Consider the following 21,993-nt stretch of genomic DNA (forward strand, 5'->3'; position numbering starts at 1 on the left):
ATTTACTCTCAAGCTTTTTGCCCATTCAGCTGCCTGGATGCTTTTATTTATGTAGGATGCGTTTGCACAGTTATCCAGAACTTAATCTCTTGTTTGTCTGTACTGTCACCTAGATTATAACCCTTTCCTTGCCGGCGCATTCAGTGACAGCTCTTCATAGATTTTACTAAACATGCTGCCCCAGTGTAATCCCATTGTGGGCAGCACGGTGGCGTAGTGGTTAGCTCTCTCGCCTTGCAGCGCTGGGTCCCCGGTTCGAATCCCAGCCAGGGCACTATCTGCAAAGAGTTTGTATGTTCTCTCTGTGTCTGCATGGGTTTCCTCCGGGCACTCCGGTTTCCTCCCACATTCCAAAAACATACGGATAAGTTAATTGGCTCCCCCTAAAAAAAAAATTGGCCCTAGACTACAGTACTTACACTACATAATATAGACATATGGCATTGGTAGGGATTAGATTGTGAGCTCCTTTGAGGGACAGTTAGTGACAAGATATATATATATATATATATATATATATATATATATATATATATGTATATACACTGTACAGCGCTGCGTAATATGTCTGCGCTATATACCGTAAATACTAAATAATAATAATAATAATAATGCTGCTGAGGGCAAAAGTTTGAATGAGACATTGACCTCAATTCACTAAGATCATGCTATAGATAATAAGGCAAGAGAAAACTTACCTCCACACGTGAGAGCGTTATCTTACCTCTTCATTCCTTAAGTTACCTCTCCTGTAGTTAATTTACCTCCTCTGTAGTTAATTTACCTCCTCTGTAGTTAATTTACCTCCTCTGTAGTTATTTTCACATGCAGCTAATTAACAGCCTGTCTTTAACTCTGGAGTTATTTTAAGGATTGGAGAGTTAATTTAAAGACAGAAGAGTTAACTTTAGGCTTGCCTGAGGTAAAATGTTTCCTGAATACTACATGCCTTATCACCATGGTAACAACTCTAGAAGAGTTATTAAAGACAGGAGATAAGTTTAGTGAATTGAGGCCATTGGCCTCAATTCACTAAGATCACGCTGGAGATAATAAGGCAAGAGAAAACGTACCACCACACAGTAACAGAGTTATCTTATCTCTTCATTCCTTAAGTTACCTCCTCTGTAGTTAATTTACCTCCTCTGTCGTTATTTTCACACGCAGTTAATAAACAGCCTGTCTTTAACTTTGGAGTTATTTTAAGGATTGAAGAGTTAACTTAAAGACAGAAGAGGTAACTTTAGGTTTGCCTGAGGTAAAATGTTTCCTGAATACGACATGCCTCATCACCATGGTGATCACTCTAGAAATGTTATTAAAGACAGGAGATAAGCTAAGCATTAAGGTTATCTCCTGTCTGTAATAACGTTTCTAGAGTTATCACCATGGTGATGAGGCATGTAGTATTCAGGAAACATTTTACCTCAGGCAAACCTAAAGTTAACTCTTCTGTCTTTAAGTGTGCAGCAGTGTGTGGTAGCAACTATGACTGCAGTGAAAAATATCTTGTTCCACCTTATCCAATGACAAAATTACCTCCAGCTCTTGGGACTTGAGAGGCACATACTACAAAATAAAAACATTGATAATAAAACCCAACACACACCATCAATGGATGCAAATTGGCCGTAGACACTGTTTATTGCGGTTTTCAAATTAAAGTTGTTAGATAATTTAATTAAATACTTTCAATATTAATTTAACACTTCAACATTAACTTTATTAAAACTGTAAAAAATATAAATAATCCAAAAACCAAGCATATCAAATAACCAATCAGGGTCAAACAACTTCTAAAGTACTTTGCCCGCCCACCACTGTGGGCAACTTTTACCGACAATAAAGGCAATAGCCTACAACAGTTCGACGATCCGAAAAGAGGGAGGGTGGGAGGGGGATCGCAGCTTGTCCTGGCAGACACTGAAGGGAAAATACAGCAATCACTGAGCGTGACAGGAGATCAAAGATCATTGGCTGCCGATAACCCCACTCCTTCTGACAGCTGCCAATCAGGATCATAACATAGATGTTCTTTGCCCAGATACAGCAGCCTCAGTAATCACCAGCCAGCCCCTGAAAGAAAGGAGGGAAAAGCAGTACCACAGGAAGACACAGAGTGTATGTATATAATAGAATACCAGTAAACCTGTATTTTGTATGGCCTAAGTCCCAAGAGGCCCTTGCTTCCAAAATGTCGCTCAGGCCTTTCAGAACAACACAAATGACATTATTTCAGGCTAGTAATTCAGATGAAAAGCATTTCAAGCATTACTATTACAAGGGCTACTTCATAATTTTTTACATCTATGAAGTTATGTCATATTATCTTCTCGTGTCTAAATATAGATATTGTTTTGGCTTGCACTTCCTCAACAAATAGTTATTTACATCCTCTGGAAAATTTGGTTGAAGCAACAAATGTATTTGTCTATTGTTGGGTTTTACATTTGCATTTCATCAAAGTGAAAGAGGCTGTTTGTTGTGTTCAGATAGTATCCACTTACATGCTTTAATCAAGGCAATGCTATAGACCTGAATGCATTTTCCTGTTGACGCTTGGAAATATCTGACTTAGTTACAAACAACAAAGTGGTTGATTTTCGAAGGTTGGAGAACAGTGGACCACATGTTCGGTTCTGCAACCCTTACCTAGTTGTCATTTCCAAACTTAATGGGCTGCTGAAACCTTAGTAAATTAGCAGATGTGTGGCTACAGACATGTGCAGCACCTACAGTAACATTTCATAAATAAAGACAGTCTCTTGAGTTTATTGAAAAAAAGTGACAGGCATTTGTTGTGTCTTCCTTGCCAGCCCAGGCATGAGACTTGCGATAGTGACTGCAGAAAGTCTGCTGGCCTAATTTACTAGGCGTCTCCAGAGATCTCTGGTGGTGATATTGTAAGTGGTTACTGCTATTAAAGGGAACCTGAAGTAAGAGGAATTTGGATGAAGGCATCATTATTCTCTAATAAACAATGCCAGTTGACTGACTTCTGTGCTGATGTTCTGCCTCTAATAATATATCACTGGCCCAGAATGAGCATGCAGATCTGATGCTTTGACTCCATTCGGATCCACTGGCTGCATGCTTGTTGAGGGTGTGTGATTCAAACAACTAAAGCCAAAAGCTCAGCATGACAGCCAGGCAACTGATAACAGCCTCTATTCCTCTCACTTCAGGTTCCCTTTAAATAGTTAGAATCTTCCTCCATCATGCAGACCATATTAGATCATAGTGGGGGTTTCTCAAAGATTTGTGAATTAGTTTTTGTCTTCTTGTTGGTGTATACAGCATCCACAGGAATTTGTTGTCATACAGGACTGTCTGTTCTCACTGTAGATGCACACCTGTGTAAGTCTGCAGTCATACAACTAATTTACTAGCAGTGGCGTAGCTAAGTAGCTGTGGGCCCCAATGCAAGTTTTACAATGGGGCCCCCCAAGGACTCTATACATAACAATTGATACGGTGCACCAAAACCTGCCAATGGCAACTACAGTGTCAGAGGTGCAAGAAGGGGATGGGGAACAGCTTGTTAATGATTACCACTATTCAAAGTATCTATAGAAGTGATTATTTTGAGCACAGGACCAGTAGAGAGCTAATTCTATAGTTGAGGGAGAGCCCCTCTGGCCCAAGGGCCCCGATGCGGTCGCAACCTCTGCAACCCTTATTGCTACGCCCCTGTTTACTAGCCATTCACCAACCCTTATTATGTTTAATAGTATCCCCAAGTTGGTTGATCCTTTTACCACCCAATAGCAGACAATTAAAAAATAGAGTTTATGTTTGCTAGATCACTTACAATATTCATCTGGAGATGCTCAGAGATATCTAGAGATGCCTTAATAAATCAGGGCCTCAGAGTATCAGGATGTCTATATTTGGGCTGTGTGCATGGTGAAGATATCCTATTCTTATTACCAATATGGACAGTATGTTATAGACTCAGAGGAAGGAACCGAAGCATTTTTAACAATTAGTCAAAGTGATAGAAGATTACATAGTCTAATTATTAAAAATATAGTTTGTTTTTCTTTGGCGATTCTTGTAAGTGCCAAGACTACCTAGGTGAGAAGTAGGGAGAGACTGGGCACTCAGACCAAAGGGGGCTGAATAATTATGCACACACCATTTTGCAGTTATTTATTTGTAAAAAATGTTTGGAATCATGTATGATTTTCGTTCCACTTCTCACGTGTACACCACTTTGTGTTGGTCTTTCATGTGGAATTCCACTAAATTTGATTCATGTTTGTGGCAGTGATATGACAAAATGTGGAAAACTTCAAGGGGGCCGAATACTTTTGCAAGCCACTGTACTCACAAAGATGGATTGCAGTTCCTGCAACCACCATATAGGCCAGCAGGGAATTAACCGTCCCTGCTCAGCACTCCAGGTCCTGCTGGATACTGGATGGTCGCTCTCCTGTAGTAAGATAGACTTCCCAGAAAAACTGCAAAGCTATTACCTCCAAAGGGGTTCTGACTGGTAATGGGTAGGATGGAGGCATCCAATGTGTGTTCTATTTAAGTATTTTAAAATACAAATAAAAAGGTTTTTATTAAAAAAGCAATCTGACAACGCATTTCATGAGTCATGGCCCCCTTCCTTAGGTCAATACAAAATGCCTTGATAGCATAGAGGATAGAGTGTAGGTGCCTCTACACTCTATCCCCTATGCTCGAGGGGATAGCTGCGACCAGCAAGTCCAATCCTTAGGAATCTATCACCTGATTACGTTGACACACCACACTAATCCACGACTCCCTTACTGCAACACACCAGCAACTAATAAATATACTAATAAAGTCAAATCCAATCTAACATATTATTATGGTTATTTGGTTTTGTACAGGGAGGCAGCAGGAAATGAAGCATCCATGAATATTCCAAGTGCTCAGGTAAAATAATCCTGTATTGAAAACGTTTACGTCTGTCCATGTTCTGTTTATTTTTATCAGTTTAAAAAATACAAAGCGGGTAATTTATTAAACCTACCACCCACAAACAGTGCGGGATAATAACGCTGTGCACAGTCCTGTCAGAACTCTTAACATACGTGCGATGCTTCTAACTGCCGTGTGATATGCTCATAGCATGACTGCAATACTTAACTAGTGCCACGGCGGGTCTATTCCACACAAAGATTTCAAAGCATACTGGGTTTCAAAATGTGCTCTTTACAAGAAATAGGCATCTTTTAGGATCATTGCATTGTTAATTGATAAGAAACAAACTACCCAAACCTCTATTTAAAAAAGCATTTTTAATGTATAGCTTTTTTCACACCTGTGTAGTACTTTTGTACAGTACTGTAGTTCTGCGTAATATCCTTGGCTTGCTGATGAGAGTAGCACATATATCGCTTCTGTAGAGTTGGCAAAGCAAACCAGCATTTAGAACCAAATGATGATTTTTTCAAATACTTCCAAAGGTTCCACATTGATTAAAGTAGCGACTTAATCCGTGCAGACTGCAATACCTTCCTTGTGGTTTTGGGTCACCCGAGCTGTTTGGTTACTGTGTCAAAAACAAACAAACCCTTGAATCTAGAATATGGGTATTAATCTACATGACTATTGACATGATTTAAATGAAATTGCACTTTAGGCTAGATACAGATGTTAGACGATTCCCTCCCGTTGCAGTCAGAACTGGAAAATGCAGATTATGTCACTATTATAAACAGTGGTGAAGTGGCGAAGGGTAAAGCAATTCATTTGGATGCCATGGGATCTTAAAGTAAAGGAAAAGTGAATGACCAAGATTTCACATCCTGGGAAGAATTGCTTGTTTTAGGATTCAAGAAAGCTGAGGTAGATTACAAAAGTTATTGGGAGAGTTTCTGCTCAGCGTGAGGGTCAGTGTAGAGTTTTTTTTATCTACATGTATGTAAGTGCTCTAGGTCAGGTAAGAGTTAACAATTGCAATATAATAAACAGAGCCTGCAACCTGTTCACAAAGATACTATGGTCCTATTAGGGCTGGAATGTTATCCTTATCTCTAACTGTAGAATGTTACAACATCAGGGTCGCTCAAACGGTCTATTCGAATTATTCAGACATAGAGCCCTATACACCCCAAAGACAATACACCGGGGAATCCATGTACACTTTACATCCAACCTATACCTGGATCTCCATAACATTATTGTCACATATAGATTGGTATGGGTGACAGTAGTATTGAATAATACTGCAACTGCATCCCAGTGGATGTGCAGTGTATTCTCCATAACACCCAGTATGAAGTGCAGTGTATTCTCCATAACACCCAGTATGAAGTGCAGTGTATTCTCCATAACACCCAGTATGGAGTGCTGCAGCGCTATACCATATTTTTTAGATGATAAGATACTCCTGACCATAAGATACACTTAGGTTTACAGGACAAAAACCAAGGGAAAAAATACACTAAACCTGGTTCATATATGGTGCAGGGGCGTCTTGTGGATGTTCTACGCACCCAATTATTATGTCCCGCTTGTACCTGTTATGTCCCTATGTGTCCTCCCCTGTCTACCTTGTGTCCTCCTGTGTCCTCTATTGTCCACTGTGTCCTCCATTGTCCCCCTTGTGTCCTCCTTCATGCCTCTTTGTGTCCTCTATTGCCCTCCTTTGTCCTCTATTATCCCCCTTGTCTCCTCCTTCGTGCCCCTTTGTGTCCTTCTGTGTCCTCTATTGTCCCCCATGTCCTCCAATGTCCCCTTGTGTCCACATCTGGACTTATCTACTGAATGACAGAAAACTTTGACACTCATACATCCCAACATTGAGACAGAGAAAGAGAGACAAACCAGGAGGGATAGAGTGTGCAGAGCCCTTAGAACAGTGAAGGTGGATGTGGCCAAATAGGCACAAGTTTAACGATGTGGCTAATATATAAACAATAGATGCACACAGCATATGATGTGATATTTACCGGGGCATAATCAGGATTTGTGAGTGTCCGTCATTAGTCTTCCTTCATTATAGTATCCCCATTTGTGTACTACCTCCATTATAATGACCCCAATAGTGTTCTGGTATAGTTTCTGTGAGAGAACGCGGAAAAGCCGCCGCGTGTGCTGCTAAGGAGGCGGCTGATTCCGCGTCCAATGCGGCGGTTTGCACGCGGAAGCGTGCGTCTGGTAACAGGGCAGAACGCGGAAAAGCCGCCGCATGTAACAACAGTAAGGCGGCTGGTTCCACGTCCAGCGCGGCGGTTTGCACGCGGCAGCGTGTGTCTGGTGTGGCTGAGTCTGTTAGTGCACACAGGCTTAGGAATACGCATGCGCGCGCTGAGAGGCAGAACTCTTATACTGGGCAAGGAGAGATCAGCTGATCACGCCGATCAGCTGACTCCAGAGCAGCTTACTATTGGTTGATCAATTAGGGGTGGTGCTGGAGAGCACTACTCCATATATAGTTACTGCTGGCCAGTCTCAAGTTGTCTGCCGTTGCGAACACTACGTGGAAGCACTCAGACCTTAGTCAGATCCTACAGTGCGTTTAAACCAGGTGGACCTGGGAATTCCCACTGAGCCAGATTACTTGTACTGTTTGTCTGTTTATGCTTAGACTAGTTCCAAGGTGTAGAGACCACGGACCTCACACCCAGACTAGGGAACTTGTGTTATCCATCTGTTATACTTCAGACTAGTTCCAGGGTGTAGAGACCACGGACCTCACACCCAGACTAGGGAACTTGTGTTATCCATCTGTTATACTTCAGACTAGTTCCAGGGTGTAGAGACCATGGACCTCACACCCAGACTAGGGAACTTGCGTTATCTATCTGTTATTCGTCAGACTAGTTCCAGGGTGTAGAGACCAAGGACCTCACACCCAGACTAGGCATTGTTGATATCTGTTATGACTTACTGCTTTCCTGACTATCCCTTTGATCTCTGATTCGGTACCTTGCATATCTGATATTCCGTTGCCAGACCCTGCTTGCCTTGGATACCGAATCAGCCTTCTGTCTTTGTACTTTATCTGTCCGTGTGTTGCCGACCAGACGTGCCCGACCTCGAGAGCTATCTCTCCTCTTAAGAGATAGTCTCCAGATCAGATAGTGACATCCACCTTCAGGTGTCACTCACTCTCTGGTCCTTCCTATCTCCAGCCTGATTCCACCCCTTGGAGAGTCTCAGGCTGCTGGAAGGTTCCTGTGCCCTCAAGAGCAGTATTCCTTTACTGCCTATGATCACCTGCTCTGCAGGTGCATTACTCAAAGTATTACTGTTACACCAAACACTCACATACCTATAGGTGTCCAGAGGTTAGCAATATATCTGTATTATCGGTGATTCTGCAGATCATCAATAATCAGGTATTTATCTGCATTCTTGGTGATACTGCAGATCACCAATAATCAGATTCTCTCTGCGTGCTGACACCAATCGTTACAGTTTCCCCAATAGCAGGACAGTGCAGGGAAAAAAAGGCAGTCCCGGGATACCATAAGGACCCCTGAGAGTTGGGGCAATTCCAGTAGAACTGAAACAATTGGTTTGCAAAAGTAACTGGACTGTTCATACATACTACAGAGAACATTGTAACATACATAACATACAAGGGACAATGGAACCATGGGACATAGCTGAGACACACTGTGAGGAGCAACAATGGAACTCTGGCGAACACTATGAGAACAGAATTGGAATAGTAGGGCATATCATGAATGGGGACACTGAAATGGTAGGACACACTACAAGGAGGGCATCCATTTTTAGCTGTTAGTTACGGACCTATCAAAAATAAGGACAAGTACAATGTATTACACTATTTATATGCACTAAGGCTACATCCACTCTTGTTAATGCTTTCAAAGCAGCAATACAATACATCTTAAAAATGCAGCCAATGTTATGTGCTGATTAAAATGTGGATGTGCAAACACAATAGATATACAGTAAATCAGCCTATTAAATACCATGTGTTGTCAGAATCCGTTCTAAAGTAATTCAACATTGCAGGAAAATGTAGGTGGAGTGAATGAACTCTAAAGCCTGGTATACACCATGCAATTTCCCCCCAGATACACGGGTCAACTAGATAATTTCTGACAGGTCCAATCTGATTTCCGATCATTTTTCTGATCAATTTCTGTAGAAGTGATCAGAAAAACAATCAGAAATCCGATCGGATCTATCAGAAATTATCTATCGACCCATCCACCTGATGGGAAATTGCATGGTGTATACCAGGCATTAGATCTGGCATGCAGATCAGGTCATCTAAGCTTTGCCTGACTGCATTGGCTGCATGCTTGTTGCAGGTAGATACTACTGAAGCAAAAACATTGTCATGACAGCAAAGAAAACAACATTCTTAAAGTAAAATAGAGATGCCATCCTTTATGTCTTTCTCAGTATACATTTCCTTTAACTTCAAAAGTATTAAATTATTGTTTTACACAGTTCTACCAGATTTTCTTCCAGGACCAAACTCAGAAGGCTCAGCAGAGAGAACCAGAGCCTGAAGCAAGCAGCCTGCAGGAATCTGAAAGCCAGTGAGTATGACTGATGTTTTTTTGTGATAATGGGGACCATTCAGAAGAATGTCAATTAGCTACAGTACCATAGCGGGGTTGGGGGGGTATTTCGGCTGACAGCTCCAACATGCATTCCGCACTCTCTCATGATGGTGCACAGCAGCCATGGCTGAGAGCGGCCTTTGCATGTGCGATTCAGAAATATTACAAATCGTGCATGCTCAGTACGCCCCCGGAAGTGGCTGCTACACACAGCTGTGTGGGAGTGCACAAAGAGCGCATGTAGAGAGAACAGAATGGGGGTACAGCAGTGGCAGGGAAAGGAAAACTTTTTTTAAACTTTAGATGTAAGTACAGTAGAATCTCATTATAGTAAACTCTGATATAGTAAGCCTCTGGATATAATGTACTCAGTAAATTGAAACCTGTTGAAACCAGAGAGGAAAGTTAGATTTAGGCATTGGGCAAGGGTAGATGTTAGTATTAGATGTACAAGAGAGATAGAGGTTAGGCATCAGAAAGAGGTAGGTTAGTTTTAAAGCACTTATGAAACTCATTGTAAATTTTATGCACTCAAAACACCTTTTTTCAATAGACTGGTCCAAATTTTTCAAGAGAGGTTTATAAGATCAACAGCTTTATTGTGGCTGGTTCACACGGACGGCAGGCGGCACTGGGGCGGCCGGAAGCCGCGTCGACCTGTGACGTCTCATTCTGGGGCGGCGGTACAGAGATTGTCAGCTTCCAGTCACGATCAGCGTTTTCCATCCCCACAGGGAGACATGAAGCCGCGGCGGCTAGGCAACCCTGGACGGCGCATGCGGCTTCTAGGGCCAGCCGAAACGATGTGTTAAATTGGGATCGGAATGCTGCGTCTGCGCAAACGACTATAATCGCTGTAATCGCTGGTAACCGCGCAATGCCAAACGCTCCCATTCACTTGAATGGGAGCGTTTAGCTGACGAGTCCCGAACACTTGGCGGTAAATGTCGCCAAGCATCCATGTAAACCAGCCCTTATCCTATCTTACCTCCATCCCTGTTTTAAGTGTCTTGTCATACCTCTTTAGAGGTGATAGTTTTTTTTAGTTTGTCATAAAGAACATTCGGTATGCAACCAGAAACAGTTCCTGACACAGACCTGGAAAACTGAGAGAGGATGGTTAATTTCCCGTCTGCTCTGACGGTGGTTGGAAGGATTTGCAACCCACCTTTGTGAGCATATACATCCGTAGCATTTTGCACTGTCCGTACACAATTCTGCACCATTGGGCTTCTGGTCTCCTTCTGTCTTTTAGATGAGCCTGGGGTTGTTACATTCACAGGAACCAACGACACAACGTATCGTCTGACTCGCCAGCAAAGAGTTAATGCCACAATTGGAAAAGGCTCCCATGTGGGCCCCACAGGTCTAGAAACAGTGGTGTGCTCACAGCCTCACAATCCTCTACTGCCACTGCGGAAGTGACGCAGTTTCCCTCTTATCTCAGATGCGTGAAGCACACTCCATCTGAGACTGGTTTTACTTTAATGACAAATCTTTGATGTCTGAGTAAATCAAAGATACTTCAAATGAACTATAAGAATGATATAATTGTACATACAACACTGAGGAAAGAAAGTATTTTTAGATGATGCTGTAACAGTTTCAGTTCCCTTAATTCATAGCTCATCCTGTAACGTCACTGACAGTTTAATGAAAGGTAGACTAACCTGCTTTGCAAGAAAATGTCATAGGAAAGTAAAAATAACAGTTATATAAAGTCAAACCATTAAGGGTCTTCAGTACAAGCAGGATATGAGTAATACAAGGTAGCAGCAAGTCAGAATCTGCTATTCTGAGGTAAGACAAGCAGGATGAATGATGTGAGATGATCACTCCAGGCAGTAAAACACTATAACATACTCTGAGGTAACCTTCAACAACCAAAATATGCATTACCATACAGGTCATCCATTAGATTACAACAGTGTTTTGTAAGGAAAAAGCTTAAAGGGACTCAGAGTAGTGCAGTAACTATGGAAAGATGCATACCATTTTGAAGCTCTCTTTCTCCACTTTCCAACGACACATAAACCACCACCGTACGCCTTTTAGTTTTTGTTATTTTCGCGATCGAAATCGCGTTTGCCACGATTTGGATCGCAAAAAAAGCGAAAACTAAAAGGCGTAGGGTGGCGGTTTATATATTGTTGGAAAGAGGAGAAAGAGAGCTTCAAAATGGTATGCATCTTTCCATAGTTACTGCACTGCTCGGAGTCCCTTTAAGGAAAACAGTCACATTTTATTGAATTGTTAATGGAAAAACAATATCATATATGTAATTCTGGCATTTGTCATTTTTTGTACTTTTAGAATTAATAGTGAATACTTCCTACGTTGACTGTCTAGCCAGTTGACTGAAAACATAACCCCTATGGCTATACCACTGGAAAACATAGTGAAAGAAAACAAAACCCAGAAAAGGGCACTGATTGTACTTACAGGCAGTATCTACTCTAAAATTTAGCAGGCAAAACTACCTGCCTGTTCTAAAATGGGAGAAATGATGTAGGATAAACTCCAAGGCACAGTGCAATGATCAGTTACATTATTATTATTGTGTATTTATGGTGCTGACATGTTCCACAGCACTTTACAAAGTCTGTAGTCATTTCACTAACTGTCCCTCAGAGGAGAGCACAGTCTAATCCCTATTATATTCACAGGCATCCAGAGCAGGGACAAGGTCCTCCAGCACCCAAGGCAGAGACACCAAATTGCGCCCCTCCATACCTCCCATCCCAGCTGTCACACACTGATTGCTATTAGACTAAGAGGGCCACAGGGCCCACAACCTCCCCAACACCTTAATATCTAGTTATCTGGCTTGCAGTCACTGCTATGTATCCCCTTCTCTTATTTCTTTCTGCTTAATGCACAGCTGAATGAATTGTGCGCCCCCTCCTACACTGCGCCCTGAGGCTGGAGCCTCTCCAGCCTATGCCTCGGCCCGGCCCTGCAGGCATCTGTCCCTATTGTAGATTAAAGGGGCACTATGGCGAAAAATTGTAAAATGTAAAATATGTGCAAAAATATACAAATAAGAAGTATGTTTTTTCCAGAGTAGAATGAGCCATAAATTACTTTTCTCCTATGTTGCTGTCACTTACAGTAGGTAGTAAAAATCTGACAGAAGCGACAGCAAGTTCAATGTAGCCCCTTTCCTGAATCAATTCAGGCCATCCTGAAGACAGGGCTGATTCTAAACCCCATGGAGCCCGGGCAAAAATGACATGGGGCACCCTGAACCCCCATTAGGGGCAGTAGGTGGCCCCTTTGTTTCTGACCCTCCCCCCCCTTTGCAGAAAGTATTAGGTGTTCCCCTGGTCCCCAGAGACAGCTAGCACATTCCCCAGCAGGCTCCCACCAACTGAATAGTGGTCCTGACCCTGGGGCCCCTACAGATTATATGACGGCATAGCAAACTCACCTCTCCATCCGGTGCACTTCTCCATCATTCTGCGTGCTTCCGTTTTCATCCTTGCATGAGTACATACATGCCACCAAGTCACTGACAAGAGGCGGACAACTGGGATAAAGACGGAAACACACAGACTGATAGAGGAGCAAGTCGGCAGGACAGGTACGTTTATTCTGCTGCTGAATACTCTTCAGGGGCCCCAGGCGACCATTATTTGCTTGAAGGGAACACTTGAGGAGCCAGCTTGGCGGCCCTAGGCAATTCCTCAGTTTGCCCCTATAGAAGCACTGGCTACTGTGCAGACGTGAGCCGCCCCGTGCCTCACACCTGGATCGGTGGCCAGGAAGAGGATGTGGGAAGCCTCTGGAGGATCCAGAGACTTCCCTCTACCCATGTAAGTATCTATCGTTTACACCTGTGGATCAGTTTGCTTTCAGTGCTGCTCATCCAGATTCCGGATATTCGGGTAACCCGGATATCCGACCTTTTTTCAGCTATCCGATTTGGATTCAGCTTCCGGATTTCTGTGGAAATCCGGATAGCTATCTGCGGTTAGTTGGCTGGCAATGCGGATATCCGCAGAAATCCGACTATTGAGATACTGTAACTAAGTAGATGATGTCCAACCAATCACAGAGGGGAACCCTGGCCAGCCCCACCTGACCTCATTGAGCCAACCAGAGGGCTCCCAGCCTAAGCTCTGGCACCCAATCACAGAAAGGAACCATGGCCAGCCCCCCCCCCCCTTCCTGTATAATACGGAGGGCTGCCATGATGAGAAATCCCGTCCTTGCTTGTGAATGCTCACTGAGAGACATGCTCCAGTGCTGCTGGCCTAGAAAGTGCTGTACACAGTGATAAACCTAAAGCTGTTCAGTGATTAACCCCTTCACTATCACTACACTATTGTTGTATTGTTAATTAGCTTTATTTCATTGTGTGATAGTCAGAGTGTGTGCTGCAGGGCTGCTGCAGCTGCTATGTGTCTGTGTGTGTGCTGTGCACAGACCAGGCCAGCTGCTGCCTGCTGGCCAGCTATTAGCCTTAGCTAGCTACAGTATAGGTTAGGTTAGGGATTAGGGAATAGGATTACTGTGTTATTGTGTAGTTAGTACTGTAGTGCTAGTCAGTGCTAGTAGTTGTTAGAGTAGTAGTACTACTGTGTTAGCTTACTACAGAACTGCTGTGCTGCTGAGCAGTGCCAGTGTGACAGTTAGTGTCTTCTCCTCTTACTGTCACTCGGCATGTGGTACTTGGCACGTGGCCCTTGTCACTTGTAATGTGGCACTTGGCATGTGCCACTTTGCACTTGGCACTTTGCACAGTGCAAAGTGACACATGGAAAGTGCCACGTGCCAAGGGCAAAGTGCCACGTGCCACATGCCAAGGCAAAGTGCCATGTGCAAAGAGCCACGTGCAAAGTGCCATGTGCCAAGTGCAAAGTGCCAAGTGCCACTGCCAAGTGCCACGTCCAGCATGCTCCTGGCAGACGTTACACCTGCTGCTTCTGCTGCATTGCCCTGCTCCTGCTGCCTCTGCTGCTCCCACCGCCAGGGTGACACAAGCCACTGCTGCTGTGCTGATACCACCTATATTTAACCAAAAACACAATTACTGCATAATTTTTTGGAGGTGTCTGTGCTGAAAACTGCCATGTCCCAGTTGTGCGGATGGACTTTGGACACAATGTGGGCTGCACGACCGCTGTCTGGAACCTAGTCCTGATGTTAATTGACAGCCATTTTTTTTTTGGGGGGGGGGGGGGGGATTTTAAGTCCACACATCATCAATTATTGTTTCCCTTTAAAAAATAATGATGCTACATGCCTCATTTACCCTAAAAAAAGGTTTTTAAAGCAATTTAAAGGCCACTTCTGGTTTTTCTATCCATATGTTCGAATCCACCCGGATACCCTGGATACTGAGGTCGAATATCCGATTCGGATCAGAAAATTTTGAACTCGGATATCCGACACGAATCGGATATCTGGGTATCCGGATCCAAATCCATTGTGGATTTTGAAAAAGGGGTATCCAAGCAGCACTATTTGCTTCAACATCTCAAAATGAAAATCGGAATATGAGACTGCAGTTTTATGTAATAATACTAATATACATACAATGAATTATCTCAGAAGTTTATTTTTAGTTCAGGTTTGCTCCCAGTTGGTTGCTTGCAATGCTCCTTAGGGTTTGGGATGATTTGCTGCACTTGCAAATAATCTTGTACAATAAGACTTGCAAATAATCTTGTATAGTAGTAAGCCCTACTGATAGAACAAATCGATTCTGATGAGCAGTTAAAAATATTTAGGGCTGTAATGTGCAGACTTGTAGCAGTAAGTCCCACTGACAGCAGAAAACAATGATGATGGTGATGAGCGCATTATAACACAGCTATAGTCACAGACCCTCCTTGTAATATTGTGCAAGTGCATTAACAATAAGTCCCCCATAACAACAGAAATCAGTTCTTGGCCCAGCCCTCAATATGTCCTAGCTATATATCTTCTCAGCACCACTGATCTAATTACTAGAATATAACCCAGTAAATGCTTCCTAGATGCAGGTGCGTACCTACAAATCATGCCCCCCCAGCAAAACTTTGATAGGGCCCCCCAATGTTCCCACCCTTTTCCTTGCCTTCCCTTGTGACCCTCCCAGCCTGGGAATCCATCTTGCAGGACACATAAAACAACTGTGGCTAATGGCCATCATAATCTTCACACCCATAACAACTGAAGTGACAAAAACACTTGATCTGAAGGATGGACGCCTTTATTGGAGAAAGGGAAGGTTAGGAGTTGGGGCCCTCTCACAGCTCTGGGCCCTCTGCAGTTGCACGGGCTGCTCTGCTGTAGCTATGCCTCTGCTTAGATGACATGCCTGCTGCTGGTACATATATTAGGCAATATGAACATCAAACAAGATGCTTGTCTTCAGCAACATGGGCCTCGATTCATCAAGACTTATCGAATCAATTACGGTAAAATACCGAACTCAATAAGCTGATTTCAGGATTCATCAACGTTATCTACAGCTGTTAGCGAGCATTCAGTAATCATTCAGTAATGATGCGATACAACAGAAGAAAGTGCAATTTATGAAAATGAAAGTGGGCGTGGTTTATTGTTACATTTAGGATTAGTTATCTCCTTCACTGCGCTGTCGTTATTCCTGCCAGATCATTGCTGACAGAGAAGATGGAGCCATTTGAAGTGGTTATGTATCAGCTGAGATTGATTCAAAGGCGCAGAAGGGCAAGAATAAGGTCTAAAACTACATTAATTTGCAAGAGAATAGATTTATTTGCTATACCAGGACATCGGCATTTCTCTTGAATCATCTTGTAAGAAAACACAGGCAGTGCCAGGGTTAACTAAATTGCTATCTGCACTACATTTTTTCAGAAAAGGCTCCTATCAAGCCGTAGCTGGTGAAATTGTAGGATTGTCCCAAGCCACTTCCAGAATCCTGGTCCAGGTGTTAAGCCCTATTCAGAATGTTGCTTTGTGGTGTTCAAAGGACTGCCTTTTTACCCACAATTCCACAGGAATTTTATGGCCTTGTGTTAAATTACCGCTGTAAAATGGAAATATTGACACATTACCGAATGGTTACCGCATTGTTATCGAATTCACACCGAATGCGGAAAAACCTTGATGAATACAACTAGAAATCGATAAACTTTGAATTCGGTAATTTAACGAACCGGAAAAAGCTATCGCAAAGACAATGATGAATCGAGGCCATGGTTTCCCCAGTCCCCTACTCTTCCCCATCTGTTGATTGGTGGATCAGGGCATTGTAGGATAGCCTGTTGAACTGTATTTTTTCAAGCATCACTGATATTTGAACTGAATGTCAGACATTTGTGAAAAAATGTACTTTAACCAGAATCCCAACAGCAATACCACTTTCAGCTGTATATATTTTACCAGTTGCTTTGATGTTGTGACATAATTGTGTGAAGAAACACATCTTGAGATTTTGCAGCTCATACAGTATGCCCCACCTTCCAGTATCATACCTGCATCAAAGCAAGAGCTACTTTAAAACAACTAGATTTAATTGCAAGCTTTGAAAGGTAGTCCTGAAAGGTGTGGCAATATTAAGATAATAGTTCAGGTTTGTTTTATTTTTGTCAGACAATAGATGTGTGTTTATTGTTTCAGTTTTACCTAGTCAAATAATGTACCTTTCTTCTTGAGTAGCTGACAAGTCATTTGAAGCAAATTATATTTGACTGAAGTTTTGACTACTTAAATACTAATGTGAGTTCAGATGTCCACTAACACTATTGACATTGTTGCTAGTTATCTATTGAGCTGGATCCATTAAAGGGAACCCGAGGTGGCACATTAAAGTAAAAAAACATACTACCAGATCCGGGGAGATAGCCGGATCAGGTAGAATCACTCACAGCTGCACCCCCATGCTTCTATGTGCTTTTTTAATTAGTTTCTATTTGTCAGAAAAAAAAATGATTGCGACCCCAGGGTCATCATAACGCTGCAGAGCCTCAGCTCTCTGCTTCCAAGCAGAGAAGGGCACAACACTTCCTCCCACATACACTAATGCTTGCTGCCTGTCGGAGAGCTCCCTCAGCCACTGGCTTGCTCATCTGCCCTCCAGCCAGCTGCAGCTGAAGGAGCTGAGACCAGGACGAGCTACAGACATCGCTGGTGGAGCTAGAGGTAGGCAAGTGATAACTATATTAATGGCACCCAGACACCTATACTTAGCTACCTATACTGGAGGCCCCTATACTTAGCTACTTATACTGGAGGCACCTATATTTAGCTTTCTAAACTGGAGGCACTTATACTTAGCTACCTATACTGGAGGCACCTATATTTAGCTACCTATACTGGTGGCACCTATACTTAGGTTTCTATACTAAAGGCACCTATACTTAGCTACCTAACCTATACTTACTACCTATACTGGAGGCACCTATACTTAGCTACCTATACTGGAGGCACCTATACTTAGGTTTCTATACTACAACAACAACAAATAACATTTGTAAAGCGATTTTCTCCCATAGGACTCAAAGTGCGTAAGCATGGCTCAGACCAATAATTGGTTGATTGGTAAGTCGTGGAACAGAGGAAGAATTCTATAAGTCTGGAAATGCCAGGCTAAACAGGTGGCTTTTCAGTCTTGATTTGAATAGCTCCAGGGATGGAGCTGTCTTTACTGAGTGTGGTAGGGAGTTCCAAAGAGTAGGGGCAGCATGACAGAAAGCTCTGTCTCCAAAGGTTTTGAGGTACACTCTGGGAGTGACCAAGTTTATAGAACCTGCTGATCTGAGGTTGTGAGAGGTGTGGTGCAGCTTCAGCAAGTCCTTCATGTATCCAGGGCCCAAATTGTGCAGGGATTTGAATGTCAGCAGTCCAATCTTGAAGCATATTCTCCATTCTACTGGTAGCCAGTGCAGTGAGCAAAGGATTGGTGTCATGTGACAGTGGCGAGGCTGGTATGTTAGCAATCTGGCAGCAACATTCTGCACTAATTGCAGGCGACACAGGTCCTTTTTGGGGAGGCCAGCATAAAGGGCATTGCAGTAGTCCAGCCGTGATGTGATGAAGGCGTGAACTAGGGTTAGAAGATCCTCTGGGGGAATCAGATGTTTAATTTTTGCAATGTTCTTCAGATAAAAGTAGGAAATTTGATTTCTGAAACTCAATTCGCCATCGATTAGCGCACAAGGTTGGAGCTGTTTATGTCTGAATTCCCAATCCTGATTGGTGTTGCTTTAGGATAGAGCTGTTTTGATGGCAAGCACTAGCTTTGGACAACAAGGACCTCAGTTTTGTCAGCATTCAGTTTTAACCAGTTATCATTCATCCATGCCTATAGCTCAGCTAAGAATTTATTTTTGGAGTAGAGTCTGTTCCACCAGGCTTGAAGTACAGGTATAGCTGCGTGTCATCGGCATAGCAGTGGTACATCAGGCCATGTTGTTGGATAATTGTATTGAGTGGTAACATGTAGATTGCAAACAGCAGAGGGGATAGGATTGATCCTTGTGGCACTCCAAATTTTAGAGATGCAGGGTTGGACATGATAGGTCCTAGGGATACTCTCTGTGTTCTGTCAGTCAGGAATGATCTGAACCACTGGATGACTGATCCATTGATGCCACAGTACTCCTGCAGTCTGTTAAGCAGGATTTCATGGTCAACTGTATCATAAGCCGCTGAGAGATCCAACCGGATTAGGATGCAAAAATTCCCCTCTGTCCCTCGCCATGAGCAAATCGTTGCAGCCTTGAATGAGGGCTGCTCACAGCTGTGGTGTTTCTTAAAGCCAGATTGTAGAGGGTCCAGGATGTTGTTTGCTGAGAGCCTGGCTTCAGGTTGCACATAGAAAGCCTTTTCAATAACTTTACCTAGGAAGGGGTTGGAGACAGGTCTGTAGCTGCTCATTGCATCTGGATCCATGGAAGGTTTTTAAGAAGGGGCTTGATGATTTCTTCTTTTAGAGAGGTAGGAAACCTCCCTGCTTGCAGCGGCCAGCGAGCAATTTACTATTTTGTGAAATGCTGGGCCAAACAGGTCAGGGCATTTCAGCATATGTTTAGTTGGTCCAGGATCCAGGTTGTCTGGAATAGGCGACAGAGGATGTCTGAGATCTCTTTCTCATTAATGGTTTTGAAGTCAGTCCAGGGTGTTAGGTTGTTCTTGAAACTATTAACAAGAGGTGAATAAGTCTTAGGTGCTGTGGACTGAATGAGAGACCGAATAGAGGACACTTTGTCAGAAAAGTAGCAAGCAAATTTCTCACATAGCTCCTTTGAGGGATTTATAGTAGGATTTTGACAGGATGGATTCCAGAGGCTATCAACTGTGCAGAATAATTGGGCTGGCCTGTTTGTGGCCTTTGCGATCTCCTGTCATCGGTAGGAGAAGGATTTTGCAGCTATTTGCTAAGCTTAACTTTTGAAATTGGTAGATCTCCTTGACTCTGCAAATTTTAAAGTAGCTTGCAAGCTGAAAAAGTGTGGGCACCCCTGTTCTAAGCCCTACAATATTTATGCGAAAGCACAATATTTATGTGATGTGCCATAATATGACAAGGCTACCTTATAGCTGAAGGCATAGCCTTCCTGAGGTCTGCACAAGACTTCCTGGAATGCTATCTATCCTCAACCTCCTGAATGAATCCCAAGTCTAATAATAAGGAAGAATCCTAATTTGGAAATTCATATGATTTAGGAGCTAAGTCTGACATACCTGCAGAAGTAAGCCATCAAGCTCTACTGACATTAAAAGTGTAATTAAAGGATAGAACAATAATTAAAACCGCTAAGTAAAATTATTTCAGATGAAAGCAGAGAATTAAGTTGAGATAATATGCAGCAATATCTCCATAATTGGCAAGGAGCATGCTGCATCTGATATTGTAAATTAAATATTCTTAAAATGTAACTGTCGGGCATAAAAAAAAAAAAAAAATCTTTATTTTTATCTGGTTAACAAGTAATAAGGAAGCTAACCAGGCAATCAACAAGTTAAAATCACTATTACTTTTCTTGTCCTTTATTGCTTCTCTATTTCCCCTTAGATTTAACTAATGCAGCCTGATTGGCTGAAGCCTCTTTCCCTCCTGTTTTCCCCTCCCACCCCTCTGTTCCTCTCTGATTGGCCAATATTTCTCATGCTGAGACAATGCACTTTCTATAGTGAAAGGCAGGCAAATCAGCAGAGGAGATTAAGGGTGGAAATTACATCAGGACTGGCTTCAAAATAGCCACACTTAAATAGGAAATGCTGCAAAGGAGTTCTTTTTTTGTACTGTAGAAAAATCACTAATATCAGTGGACAGTGCAATACATATGTTATGTAAGTAGAGCAAGTGTTTATCTACTTATATATGTGGGTTTTTTTCTGAGATAGTATGGCTGACAGCTCCTCTTTAAGAGTTTGCTTTATTCATTTGCTTAAAGGGAAGGTTCAGGGACTGTTTCAAAAAAATAAAAATCCGCATCCACTTACCTGGGGCTTCCTCCAGCCCGTGGCAGGCAGGAGGTGCCCTCGGCACCGCTCCGCAGGCTGCCGGTGGTCTCCGGTGGCCGACCCGACCTGGCCAGGACAGCGGCCAGGTCGGGCTCCTTCCGCGTTCCAAAGTGCGCCTCACGGCGTCGCGCTGACGTCATCGGACGTCCTCCGGGCTTTACTGCGCAGACTCAGTAGTTCTGAGCCTGCGCAGTAAAGCCCGGAGGACGTCCGATGATGTCAGCGCGCCGCCGTGAGGCGCATTTTGGAACGCGGAAGGAGCCCGACCTGGCCGCCGGCCTGGCCAGGTCGGGTCGGCCACCGGAGACCACCGGCAGCCTGCGGAGCAGCGCCGAGGGCACCTCCTGCCTGCCACGGGCTGGAGGAAGCCCCAGGTAAGTGGATGCGGATTTTTATTTTTTTGAAACAGTCCCTGAACCTTCCCTTTAACTAAGCAGAAGTGCCCACAATATATTCTTATTGTGCTTACATACAGTAATCCCTTTGGGAAGGTGCCTGAGTTTGTTTCATCTCACCAACCTAGAGACACACATAAGTGGGCTGAAACTACAGCAAGCCCGGCTGGTGGAGAAAGGAGAGAGAGGAGTCCTAGTGCAGAGATATCAAGGGAGGTTTGGAGGAAAGGAGGGGTCACATACAGCAGTGCCTCCCCCTGTAGGTGAGGAGGAGCTCCAATTGATCTGTTTAGACAGGTTCTTCAAAAAGACAGGACAGTACAATCACATATGTGGATCAATGAGAAATGTAATTTTGCTGCAGACATACTATAGGCTTTGATATAATATTCTTTCAATATAAATAATTCAATTTATTTGCATATGTGATAAAGATGGCCACCTTCACAATCCTCTAAGCCACAGGAGTCGAACTTCAGTCCTTGATGGCCATATCCATGTAGTGTTTAGTATGGATTGAAAAATTAAGAAATGTGAATTACTTGATGAACCACACTAGGCATAACCAGAAATCACTGGCCCCCCCTGCAAAACTTTGGATGGGGCCCCCTCCTCCCACTTTC

General features: G+C 43.2%; 1 protein-coding gene across 6 annotated transcripts in view; it reads left to right on the plus strand.

Moving 5' to 3' along the window:
- LOC137546793 (EF-hand calcium-binding domain-containing protein 4B-like) overlaps positions 1–21,993 on the plus strand; it is a 125,037-nt gene that overhangs the window by 69,359 nt on the left and 33,685 nt on the right. For 4 of the 6 annotated variants that reach the window (XM_068269645.1, XM_068269650.1, XM_068269647.1 and 1 more), the window contains exons 9-10: positions 4,866–4,911; positions 9,415–9,506. In XM_068269645.1, the coding sequence (XP_068125746.1) occupies positions 4,866–4,911; positions 9,415–9,506 (138 nt within the window). The remainder of the gene's footprint in view (positions 1–4,865; positions 4,912–9,414; positions 9,507–21,993) is intronic. The other 2 variants (XM_068269648.1, XM_068269649.1) reach the window with 2 other exon arrangements.

This window comes from Hyperolius riggenbachi, chromosome 2 (genome assembly GCF_040937935.1).
Source record: "Hyperolius riggenbachi isolate aHypRig1 chromosome 2, aHypRig1.pri, whole genome shotgun sequence".
Taxonomy (NCBI): Eukaryota; Metazoa; Chordata; class Amphibia; order Anura; family Hyperoliidae; genus Hyperolius; species Hyperolius riggenbachi.